General features: G+C 45.8%; 1 protein-coding gene across 1 annotated transcript; it reads left to right on the top strand.

The window, feature by feature from the left end:
- The first annotated feature begins 6988 nt into the window (after positions 1-6988).
- LOC124675409 (protein NOI4-like) lies at positions 6989-9252 on the top strand. Its single transcript, XM_047211489.1, has 3 exons — positions 6989-7046; positions 8724-8915; positions 9017-9252. The coding sequence occupies exons 1-3, from the start codon at positions 7041-7043 to the stop codon at positions 9059-9061; spliced, it is 243 nt and encodes an 80-aa protein (XP_047067445.1). The 5' UTR covers positions 6989-7040; the 3' UTR covers positions 9062-9252.
- Positions 9253-13376: the final 4124 nt, after the last annotated feature.

The raw sequence follows: 13376 nt of genomic DNA on the forward strand, positions 1-13376 counted from the left end.
ACGGCGCTAATTGACAAAGGATTAACTTGTCAATGCCTACGGATTGTAGACTAGGGTTTTGCTAGAAGTAGAGGGCAAGTAGATCTCGAAGGTTTAGGCGAAAAGTACTCGACGATTATGAAAACTAGGGTTATGTTGACAGTAGATTCGATCCTTTCTTTGTCCCTCGACTCCCCCTTATATATGAGGTGGAGCCGAGGGTTTCGTTTCGTACAAGTTACAGAGTCCGGGACGGTTTCTAACTCATCCCGCCAGATTACAAATAACACTTCCTATTACAACTCTAACTTTCCCCAATATATCTTGGGCTTCCGAATCTTCTTATCCTTCGGGTAGTGGGCCTTCAGTAAACCCCGGGTACTATCTTTGGCAGGCCCATTTGGGATGCCTATGTCACCGGGGTCCACTAAGCGGCCCTGGGAGCTTCCCGGCTCTTCGTGTTGCTTAGCCATTGCCCGTCGGTGGGTTTTGGAGGGTAACAGTACTCAACAATGTTGATGCCTTCCCTACCCTCCCCTTTAGTGTAGTCTCTCCAACATGATCACTACCCCCACACTGCCAAACGGTGTTGGGACGCCTCCTCTCGCTTTGGCATCAATGACCTCCTGGCTCGGCCAGGAGTGATAGCGGTGGCTCGTCGACCCGGGCAAGCCGAGGAGGTTACCCCATGTTGCATTATGTATATTGCCTATCCCATTTTCATCGATTCGGACTTTTGGAATAGTTGGCTAGTGCATCAATTCTATATGGTATCAATGCCAAGAGATCTCAAGTTTAAAAACACACTCACATAGTATTAAAAAAAAATTATGCCGCCTAAATCAAACCCACACCGAGGACTACAGTAGCAAAGCGATTTGCCAAATAATGGTATGTTTGTGTTGTCTAAAATTTCACACGCGATTTGCGAAGTAATGGTACGTTTGTGTACAACATTTGGTTGGCCTGGCCCACTACTTAAGCCGAATGTGCATCTCCACGAGCCCTCGTGGGCCAACAGTAACACTAGCTCACAGTCACAGACCAGCCGAAGCCGTTTCCTGATTTTTATTCTGCTTTTTTTTGCGAAACATAGTATAAATGTAGACGCTCACATATACGCACATACATCCACCTATGAACGTACGCACGCACATCCTACCCCTAGGAGCATCTCCGAGACACCGCGTCTAAGAAATTTCATCCGACGAGTCTTGAGATTAACGAAATCACCACATGCGTCTCGCTGTAGACGGAAATGTCGCCTCCCACTGAAAAATATACCGCCCTTTAATAAGACATCAAAATATCAAACGTGGAGTTTAAGCGCTAGTGGGCTGGGTGCCCTCCTAACCACCTAACTATATATTGATTTTTTTTTTTGCTCGTTTTGCTACGTTCGTGGCTGTCGTGGCGCTCATCCATCCCATGCGCACGGCGCGACCCGCTGCCACGTAACACTCGTGACGCTAAGAGCAAGTACAATAAGGTACAGTCAGCTGGCTATAAGAGATAAAATATTATAAACTTGCTTAGTTGGAGGAGAGAGATTAGGAGAGAGAAGAGAAGTGGGCTCTTATCTTATAGCCAGCTTCATAGACGTGCTCTCTAGGCATTATGTGAGACTAAAAGGTAGGCCATGTATTGTAAAAGTACTACACTTTTATAGTTCATCTATCAGTATATGTTAGCTACTAAGTTATGTATAGATGACGTGACTGACTTGATACTCTATGCAGCAGTAAGCTACACTATTGGAATTGCTCTAACCGAGAACGACTGGCAACGGCAGCTGCGTCCAGCTGCAGCCTGGTGTACCATTCGCTTGGCTGGCCCACTTGTACCTCTCCCCACGGGTGACGTGGACGTCGATGCCGTGGGGCCCACACCGAAAAGTCAACCGACGTGGACGGCAGCGCTACTACTGCCATTGCTTCCGCTCCAATCACTCTCCAATCCTGGAGCCGTGTACTATTCTAAGCTGATGTGAACGGGACAATTTGGCACGATCGACAACAACGGTGGTTGGCTCCATTTCTTTCCACTTGTTTTCAAAGCATTGCTTTTTCATCCGCATGGGCGCTCGGAGCTGTCGTATCCATGGGGATACCGGACGCAGTTGACATTCGGCGCCCAGGGCATGATCCATGATGATGATTTGCTGCTTCAACCTGCAGCTTTGGTTTCTATAGAAAAGAAAACATGGAAGGAAATAGCCCTTGGCAAGACTTCAGCTCAACAACCCCATGCATCCTCATGTCCATGTGTGGATACCATCAGCTTCCAAACGGTACCATACAATTTTTGTAGAGTGAATTTCACTTTTAACCCCTAGTTATGCATCCGCGACAGTAATTTTCCCTTTTAGGAATTTCGGACCCTCTTGTTCTGATGCAAGTCCATCGGGCAACGTGTAGCCTGATGATTGAGGGCTCGAAAAACACAGCGAGAAATGCAACACGTACACAAGAGAAGACTGAGCATGACCGCCGCCGTCGCCCTCCGAGCTTTACATATTTTGCCGCGCCACAACGACATAACATGTCAGTTTTATCTAGGAAAACATGTAGCATGCTAGAATGCAGACATGCAGTAAAATCATGTTCATAATTTCTGATATATGGTAGTTCAGTACAATTTTTTTTGCTAAATAAACTTTTTTTTGGCAAAAATTAAATCTGTTTTTTTTTCATATTTCCCTTTGGTAGTTTGAAAATCTAAAAAAATTCACAACCAGCCGTAGGCCGGCTAAATCGGATGTAACTTTTCGCGTATATATATTTTCATATATTAAACATTTTTTTCATATGCAAAAGTTATAGCCATTTTACCGAAAAATACATTTTTTGCAAAATAAGTCTAAATTCATGTTTGTTATTTTTCATAATAAGTAGATCACCTAACCTACCTACCTCTCAAAGGATTTTTAATTTTAAACTTCATATCATTTTCTTTTTTTATTTTACAAAGCTAAAAAAGACGGTCCACGGGAGGGGTGGAGGCGTGGAGCCGAAATACCCAGAAAGTCTTTAGTCCCGGTATGTGTCTTCAAACGGGGCTAAAGATAGACATGTTGTTCCTGTTGAGGACAACAACCGGGACTAAACGGGCTCGCACCGGTCACAATTTGTCGTAACCCCTTTAGTCCCGGCTGGTATCTCCAACTGGGACTAAAGGTCCTATTTAACCCGGGACTGAAGCTGGTCGTGTCTGTGCGTCGTCCTAACATTTGGAACCGGAACTAATGTTCACATTATTCCCGGGTTCAAACAAGGCCGGGAATAAAGCTTCAGATGGAAGACCCATTTTCAACTAGTGTGTTTACATATTACATATTACACATACATTTTTTTTCGAAATGACATATTACACATACATATGTATATGTTTATTTGTTAGTAGATTTATTTGAAATTTTAGATGAAGTTTTTGAAAACGAGTTCCACTGAACTTGGAAGCTAAACCTACATCACGTGTGTGCATCTGAGTCATTGGGACATCGAGTTGATCAGATGATGTCATGTATAGAGAAGACTACAAAATAGTGTACATGTGTCATTAGGACATGTAGTCGATATGATGACATTTTCTTATTTATTCTATGCCATGTAGAGAAGACGAAAAAGTAGTGTACACTGGTTCACTCCTATATTATCTCTAGCAACTAATGTTTGCAATATCCTGAAATTATGGTTTGTTATAATGAAATCAAAAAAGAGTATCTAAGATGAGACATCTAGTACAATGGAGAAACAACCTTACCTTTCCGCAATATGATGAGATAGTATCTTAGCAAAGAGAAGAGAGCTTTTCTTTTGCACTTATGTGTTTCAACTCACCAATTATCTTATTTAGCATTATTATGATAGAACCATTCTACAAGACGTTAGAGCGTCCCCCACCCCCCCTAAAGGCTCCCCAAACGGCCAGAGCCAAAATCTTGTCCAACTGGCCTCCATAAACATTGTTTTTAGCCGTCAAACGAGAAACTCGTTTGGTGTCCCAATGCACGCGCGCGCGGGGGGAGGGGGGGGGGGGGGGGGGGGGGGGCGTTGGCACAACTTTTCCCCGTCACTTGAAGCCTGCATCCATCCTTTCCCTTTCTCTCTCCCTCGGGTCCCACCCCTCCCGTGGCCACTCGCTCCTTGCTTATCCACTCTGCTCCGGCCATTCCTCTCGTGCACACTCCAAGCTCCACCTCCAGCATCATGGATTCCTGGCCGATGGGGCCGGTCGGCGCGGAAGCCGATCGTTACCGCGTCGCACATGCATACCAACGAAACTCCGGTTTGCGCATGGTCACAGCCGTGACCTCACACTCGGGGCACATCGAGGAAGAGCGCCACTGGCGGGTCCTCGTGATCTAGGAGGAAGATCAAGCTCTCCACCTAAGGTTTCGTTGCGGACCTCGCCCCCCCAACTGCTTCTTCCCGGGGCTCCGGTGCCTCCTCGCCCAGTGATCGAAACTAGCGGCCGCCGTCGTTGCCCTTAGCGCGGAGGCGTGCTCAGCCGCCACGATCAGGTGGAGTAGCTCGGGGAGGTCTTGACCCGAAGGAGGCAACGCACACAAATGTGAACATGTTTGGGTGGTTGGTTTGGGGAGGATGATTTTTCGTATGATTAATAGTTTGATCCGTCACCCCCCCACTTGTGGGCTAAAACTTCCTACTACCGGAGCCCATACGGGAGGGGGGGGGGGGGGAGTAGAGATGTTCTTATGTAGAGGTGAAGGTTTTGAACCGACCTTGGTAGAATGCAGACAACAGAAGAAGTAGGACAGAGCCTATCAACCACTAGTCAACTGAACCGAAACATGTCAACTAGCTTCGTAAGGACGACATGTTATATGGACCAGCTAATGTTACAAAATACCTTCAACTCTACATGTAGCCCACTTGCCATTCCCAATTCTAGCTAGGCACTACACGCTCAAATATCTAGCAATTGACTATCACTATCAAAAGAAGTGGTGACTAATTTTTTTTTTTACATTGGATGGCTAAGTCATTGGTGATGGGAATATTGAGCCATCAAAGTCAAACGACTATGTCGGGAGGGAAGGCTTTGGCGTAATCCATTGTGGATTGGTCATGGATGATTGAACTGTGGTTGATGATGATGGTGAAGATTGTTGTCACAAGGCGAGAAGGAGGCTTCCGTTTTCCCCTTGTAGGCTTTGGCCTGTTGGCATCCTGCTATGTTAAATTGTGGTTGTGCGCATAGTGCGCGGCGCTTGGTTCCCAAGCGTCGAGGGCCTAAAGTTTGAAAGAAAAAGAACTAACTGAAATTAGAATAGAAAGGTTTCAAAAGGCCCTTTCTTAACATATACGTGTATATTTTGTGCAAAAATGTTGTTTTTGCTGTTCAATAATAATACCGTAAATTGTAGGTTATATGAAAAAGGTGGACAATAAAAATGTAACAAATAACTTATTTCGGTCCTAACAATTGTATCTTCTTATGCACATATCAGCTCAAATGACATGCCGATGAAAAGTTGTTTTGAAGAAGATAGCAGAACGATCAGCAGTGACGTGTGCGGACCTGTCACGGATGGGCCATTGTGTAGAGGAAGACTTTGACCTAGTCCTCTGAAACCAATACAGCATTAGCCAGCCAGCACACGAGTGCCGTGGCCACGCCCCCGGAGATTGAACTCAGCCCTCCCTCCAGCAGCCTCGTCAGCACAACGGTTTGTGAGCTGGACCAACCCACGATGCAATCAACCAAGAAGAAACGCTACGGTGAAAATGTAAGAGATTTCGTCTCACATAGAAGAAAACGTATGAAAACTGCAAGGTCAAACAGCAGCTGATGGCATGATCTACATCGATCCGATTCATTTCAGAGATAAAATGTGACTATTCTGCTTTATTTGTCTCGGGCCGCGGACACAAATTCAGCTATTTTTCCACCTTGTCCGTTCAGGTCATGGACAAACCCATCGGCAGACCCATTTCTTTTTTCTTCACAAAATGAAATATAATGAAAATTAATTTACGTAGGGCAAAAATAACAAAAAAAACATAAAATGGAAAAAAAGAAACCCTAGTCTCCATCGTTTTCTGCATCGTCTAGTCCTCGTCACCGTTGGTCAGGTCGACGAGCTCCGGTGTGGCCACGGGACTATGTGAGACGCCGGAGCTAGGGCTGCTAACACTGGCGTCGGCCATGGGTCCCATGGAGACGCTGGAGGGGCCTGCGACGGGGCGGGCCAGCTGTTTGTGGCAACGATGGAGGGGCTGACGCTTGCGGCGCCCGCTGGGTCCATGATGACAATGAAGGGGGGCGTGGGAGGAGGCGCATAGGGGCTTGTGCATGTACAACTCGGCGTGGTGTCTCGTCACTGGCGGTGTGTCGTCCCTGCGCGAGCGCATGCAGCTGCACGGTGATGCCCCGCCACTCGTTCACCTCCAGCTCCAAGGCGGCGATGGCTGCTTCATGACATCCTCATCGGCTCTTCTTGCTCACCGCCGAGCGCCGCCCATTGAAATGGGTCGGCCCGTTCGCGTCGAACCGTTAGGATTGATTTTTTTTTTGAATCCTTGTATCCGGGTGGATCAAAACAAAATGTTTCTCTGACTATCACAGTCACCCTGAGTACGTACCAGTGTCAGGACAAAGTAGGTTTATCAGCTAGTAACCGCAAACAAAACAATCCTACAGGAGCTTAGCTGGGGTGCTTTGTTCTGTCTGCGAGCACAGCAGAGTAAACAAGGGCGCCAGATTCGGAGCGCCAGCGCGGCTACACCGACGTGCAGCGCGCGTTTCCACTCTGTCCCCGCTCCGTCGCCGACACGCGGGCCCCGCACGCCGCGCCGCTCACATGCGCCAGCCACGGAAACGGAGAAGCGAACGAAAGAAAAGATCTTTTCTTCTCGCCGAGGCGAGGTATAAATCCGTCAATCAGCTTTCCACTTCCGATTCATTCGCCGTCTCCGGTCCTCGCCCTTATCCCCCTCACTTTCCCCTCCTCCCACCCGCAGCCACCGCCGAAACTTTCCCCTCCTCCTCCGCCGCCGCGGATCGGGCTCGGACGCCGGCGCTCCATCCATCCATCCATGTCGGTAAGTCCACCTCCCCGCGCCTAGATCGACCGGCTCCAGCAAGCTTTTCTTGCAATTTCAGTATTTGTTTGCTAGCTTGGATCACAGTTTATGTTCTTGATTTGTTTCGTGGGAGAAATCGTGTGAGGGGAGTTGCGGGCAGGGCGGAAGAGGAGTACTGCCGTGCGTGCGTTTCAGACGACTGATCGGAGCACACAGGAGGGAACCTCCTATGGGCCTCTCCCTCCCTCCAGTCCAATCAACCCAGCCACCTCTTTTCTGGTTCCGCCCAATACGCATATGCATCTTGTAGCATCCACGACTCGGTCGTGCCTTTATTTCTACTATATACTACGCATGTAATCCGTCGTTTCTGCTCGGCTCCTGTTTGATTGGATCAAACGCGAGGAGGAGGAGCGGCAGGATCCACCGGGTTTTGCTGTGGGCTTGCGCGCGAGGCCATAGTTCCGGTATCGCTCCTTGACAGCTTAGCTTGGCCATTCTCTAGGCTGCCACATAGGGTCTTGCTGATCAAACATTCAAGGCCACAAAAAAGTTCTTTCTTTTTCCAGCAAAACCAGTTCCCCAGACGATAATTCATGGTTTGGTGCATCGGTGACCATCCAGGGTTCGTGCTACACAATGTAACTTAAGAATGCTGGCACCGTTTAAACCGAATTGAAACTAAGTTCCGCTGGCTGCATGATTACGGGTTTAGGATGGTAATACTGTATATTCACCTTATCAATCAGCGGTGCGTCATGGAGCACATGATATGGGTTTTATACCAATGTTTATAGATTGCTGTTCCCTTAGGGTGCCAATTGTAGCCTGTTCGGTTCTCTACTTCCCTGCTTATCAGCCATGTCTCGGCTGTGATCCATGTTCCTGTTCTGTATTTATTAATTTAAATGCACCAACAGCTTTCCGCAGGGCAACTGATACATGTCTGGTGAAAATAGAATGTCTGCCTTGTCCAAGTGGTCCATGACTTAATCAACTTCTAGCGGACCGTGTTAAGCATACCTTGCATTTCCTACATCCTGTTGCTAGCTGTGTGTACAGGAGTCGGCCTTCAATAATAGGTTGCCAATGCCACTGTGTAGCTCATCCTCATTTGAGGGGAAAATAGCCTCTAGTCATTCCTAAGTTCATGGTTTCACGGGCGCGACCCATTAGTTATCATTTGTTTCTACATTATTTTTCTGGGTGCTTTACCAAGTATATGCATCCTTGCTTTACAAAGTATTTTCTGGGGCTTTAGTCATGCTAATTTCATGTTTTGTGTGCTGAATTCATGAGTTATCATTTGTTTCTACTTTGTTTTCTGGGTACTTTACTAAGTTTATGCACCATTGCTCAAAAAAGGGCGATGCCAAGGGTTCCACCAACAGAAATAAGCTAATATACCACTTTTATGTTTGCTGTTAACTGTCATGTCTAGCTTCTTTTATTTATTTACTACTTCCAGTAATTGCATTTCATGGCTGTTTTACAAAACCTCTCTTTCCTCCTTGATGATTTGGTAAGGGGGTCAGCACAGTCACTAGATATCTTCTTTTTATATACCATGAACATACTCCATGGTTTAATTGGTATTTGAGAACAATTTCTTGTGAACTACTTAACGGTAGGATTTCATATAAGTTACTCTTTCTGTTACTTCCTTTGACGTTGATAATGGTCTTTTTTTTCTAGGAGGAATCTGGTCGCCCTCTACCCAAGTTTGGCGAATGGGACGTCAACGACCCAGCATCTGCTGATGGATTCACAGTCATCTTCAACAAAGCCAGAGATGAGAAAAAGGCTGGGAATGGACAAGATACCGAATCCCCTTGCAAAGACGCCAGGACTGAGAGAGTGGAGTCCTACGCCACCAAGGCGAATTCAGTATGTGTCTTCATGACTCCGTCTCTTATTGCCTAATGGGAATACATCACATAGTCTTATCACTTATGACTGTGTCATTAATCTCATTGTTACATGCGCAGAAGAAATGGTTTTGCTGCGTGACGCCCAGTCCTACACAATCTTGAAGTGTCACCCGAAGAAATGGTTGCGAAAAGTATGGTCCTTTGATTTTGCTATATACATACTATCCATAAGATCCTTGTAAGGGGTACCTTGGCCGTCACGATGGGTATCTCATAAAACTCTGAAGTGTGTATGTATGGTTTGAGGGTTGTCAGACACAGATTTGGTTGGATAAGTGAACTTCTGATTGTAATTCTGGTCTTTGGTGTCTGTTTCATTTTGTGCAGTAGTGGTCGCAGTTCTGTGTCAACGCAAAATATACCTGTTCCTCTTCTGTTTTCCCATTGCCAGCTCTCTGCCTAGATCTCTTGTCCTATTGGACCTATGTTTTGGTAAACCGATACTAGTATTTGGCAGTTTCAGCTTTTGGTTGGCAGCTGGCTGACAGCTAGTTGTAGTCGTTCCAAATTTTGTCTGTGGCAAAGTAACTCTGGCTACCAATTATTTTGCTGCCAAATAGCCAACTGGTCCATCTTCAGGAAAAAAAGAGAGCAAAGCTCTTGGCTTGAATTGATTTGAAAGCCGGAGGGTACAACCAGCTCAACGGCAGAATGCCCAGCATCATAGCCACCCTGGACCTCAGACTAAATCATGCCTGGCTCTACAAATCAAACATAGCTGCTTCAACAATTAAACTTATAATTAAAGTGAACTTTTCCATGCAGACATATGCATCAAATTATTTAATATAATCTTAAAGATGCCTTGCCGTTGGCCTCCATCTGTTGCCAATCAGTGACAAAAGAGAAAGAAAAAAACATCAATAGGATATTTTAATTGTAGCTTCTGGAAATAGGATACATGGAATATTTTCTAGCTCCCACAACATAGAGCAGCAAATCCTTCTTCCATCTGTGTATCACGAGATAAGTTGAGAACTGACGTAGAATGATAACATGGAATGATAAGTTGAGAACTGACATAGAGTCCAATGGAGAAGAGTGCACACGCAACAGGATTAGAGAGCTTTCTGATGGTACGGTACCCTGCTTCTTGTTGAGAATATAAAAATAAAAATGACCGGGAGAATATAAAGTTGAAATTATCCGGATTTTCTTGGAAACTCTCTTTGGAACTCGTCCTCCATTTAGGCCTTTAAGAAGAATAAAAAAAAATCTGAAACGGCATTTACAAGTTCCAAAAAAATCAGAATGTACATCAAGATGTATTCTACAACCAAGTATAATCTTAATGCTAAATACCTTATACTTGATGGTACACAAAAATTGAATAACTTATAGTTTGTAGTACACAAAAATGACAAGTTGCGATAAATTTTGATATTTTTAAAAATATGCATTGTTCACTATACTAAGATATGCACTTTTATCATTTTTGTGTAGCTCAAAGTACAAGGTGTTTCGTATCAAGATTTCACAAATTGTAGAATACATCTCAGCTAATCCAAAAATAATAGATTTTTTTTTTTTGAAAATTGAAAATAAGGTCGAACTCCAAAAGTCCACACTCCTCATTTTCTTTGTTTTTTAGGAACACAATAAGGTCAGAAGACTGGTACCCTGTTCCAGGCTTCCAGCCCACGGAGCTTGTCAAAATGAACCAATCGGCCCCGTCTACCCCCTGCCCTATGAGAAGTTCAGCCCAGTTGTCGACCGTAGATGAGCGACGTTACAGACGCCCTGTCCTCCATCCACTTGAAGCGTCGTCTTCAAAGGAAAAAAGAAGAAGAAGAGATGGGGTCATACTGTAGTCGACTTGTCGAGGATACCGCTTCGTCCTCGGGTCGCTCCCCCGCGGGCGACTCCAGGACGCCCAACCCTAATCTCCCTCTACCCCCTTCCTCTAGCCTCCCCCCCGTCACCGCCGCCGGGCAAAGCTTGGGCGGTGCCGGCGGCGGAGGCCCTTCTCTACCCAGCGCATTTCCTCTCTAGGCGGGGCTGGCGGCGGTGCTCCCAGGTCGGCGGGGTTCCGGCGGCGGCGCTTCCTCCCAGGCGGCACGACGGCGGGTGGCGACGAGGCGGTGGCGTGGCTCCTTGGCCCCAGGACGGTGTGGTGGCTCAGGGCGGCGCCTGCCTGGCCTAGATCTGGGCCTTTCGAGCTCCATCTAGGTCCGGGCGGGCCGGTTCCCTGCCCGGCTGTGTTCCTCGTGGTGGACGGAGGGGCGGCGAGAGTGGGGGGTGGCGATGCCGGCGGCGCGTACGCTGTATCGCGCTGGTCCTCCGGGAGAAGGATCCAATGCACCGCACGAAGAATAACCTTCAAAAAATTGGTTCCCTTCTATTTATTAAACATGATTTCATTTCTACCAACAAATTGCAGAAATGCCAATACGAATATGATCTTTATCTTTCTTATTCACCCCATTCAACCAGTTACCAAACATATTAGTGATATTTATTGGAGGAGGAATGTTATAAGCAAAAAATACCATTCTCGAAATCAGTTTTGCAAACGGATAAGAAAGAAAAAGGTGGTCAATCGTATCATTATTATCACATAAATAACATTTTTGACAACCTGTTCACTTTCTCTTAATTAGATTATCCTTAGTAAGTAACACCTTATTACTAAGAAGCCACATAAAAATCTTTATCTTAAGGGGTATTTTAATTTTTCAAAGATATTTTCGCAAAAATCTAATATGTCTGTTCATATGATCAAGATACATAGATTTAACTAAAAATGAACCTAAATCTGTTAGTTTTCAAAAAAAATTATCATTTTCATGGGTCAACTGTACCGACATTAGGCGCTCACACAAATTTAACCACAAATTCCACTTATATTCATTAAGGTGTCTCCTAAAACCATTGTTAATAGGACTTTGACCCAAAACCGTAGATACCAACACATTCATTCGTTGGACAATATTATAAAGAAACGGATACTATTGAGCTAACGACACCTCGCCCTGCCAGCCATCCTCCCAAAACCTAACCGTCAACCCATTTCCTATTTTAAATGTGCCCCTCTTGAAGAAATCATTTTTCACCCGCATTAATCCCTTCCAAAAAGGAGAATCAGTAGGTTTTTCTTCCACTTGAGACAAAGTCTTATTCTTAACATACTTGGTATGCAGCAATTCTTGCCAAACTCCTTCTTCAGATAATAACTTGAAAATCCATTTACTTAACAAATATTTATTTTTCAATTCAAGGAGTTCAATACCGAGACCCCCTTGATCCTTCGGTCTACAAATGATATTCCAACGAGATAATCTATATTTCTTTTTGTGTTCATCAGATTGCAAAAAAAAGCGCGATCTATAGAAGTCAAGTCTCTTCCTCACTCCTTTAGGAATCCCTAGAAAAGATAACATGAACATGGGTAGGCTCGTAAGGACGGAGTTGATAAGAGTAAGGCGATCACCATAGGATAACATTTTGCCTCGCCAACATCCTAACTTTGTAGCAAAACGATTTTCCACCGGGTTTCATTGAGAATTACGGAGCATTCTGTGGTGAATCGGAATGCCGAGATACTTGAGTGGCAAAGATCCAGACGCACACCCAAAAATTTCTTTATATTGATGTTCCATGTCCGATGCTTTGCCGAAGCAAAATAATTCACTCTTATGAAAATTTATTTTCAATCCTGATAACTGCTCAAATATGCACAAAATAAGCTTCATATTAACCGCTTTTTCTAAGTCATGCTCCATAAATATAATTGTATCATCAGCGTACTGCAACACCGACACACCCCCGTCCACCAAATGGGGAATTAAACTACCCACATAACTAGCTTCTTTAGCCCGCGCAATTAAAATGGCTAACATATCAGCTACAATATTGAATAAAATAGGAGATAACGGATCCCCTTGCCCCAGACCCTTCGTAGTTTCCCATGGCGCCACTGCACTTGTAGGCCCCATTGCCGATCCTGCAGGAGCATGAATCCATCGAGGGAGCTGACCACCTTTCCGCTACCGCCGTTCGTTCCTTTCCCCCACCTCGCCGCCGCAGCGAGCCAACCACCACCACTCCCGTACCCGTCGGCGCGCATCCATTGAGGGAGCCGATCATCTCGCCGCCGCAGCGAGCCAACCAGCACCACTCCCGCACCCATCGCCGCGCATCCGTCGAGGGAGCCGACCACTGATTGCGCGTAGTTGACACGTCCGTTGGGAACCCCAAGAGGAAGGTGTGATGCACACAGCAGCAAGTTTTCCCTCAGTAAGAAACCAAGGTTATCGAACCAGTAGGAGCCAAGAAGCACGTTGAAGGTTGATGGCGGCGGAGTGTAGTGCGGCGCAACACCAGGGATTCCGGCGCCAACGTGGAACCTGCACAACGCAATCAAAATACTTTGCCCCAACGTAACAGTGAGGTTGTCAATCTCACCGGCTTGCTGAAA

The sequence above is a fragment of the Lolium rigidum genome, chromosome 1 (assembly GCF_022539505.1).
Source record: "Lolium rigidum isolate FL_2022 chromosome 1, APGP_CSIRO_Lrig_0.1, whole genome shotgun sequence".
In the NCBI taxonomy this organism is placed as follows: domain Eukaryota; kingdom Viridiplantae; phylum Streptophyta; class Magnoliopsida; order Poales; family Poaceae; genus Lolium; species Lolium rigidum.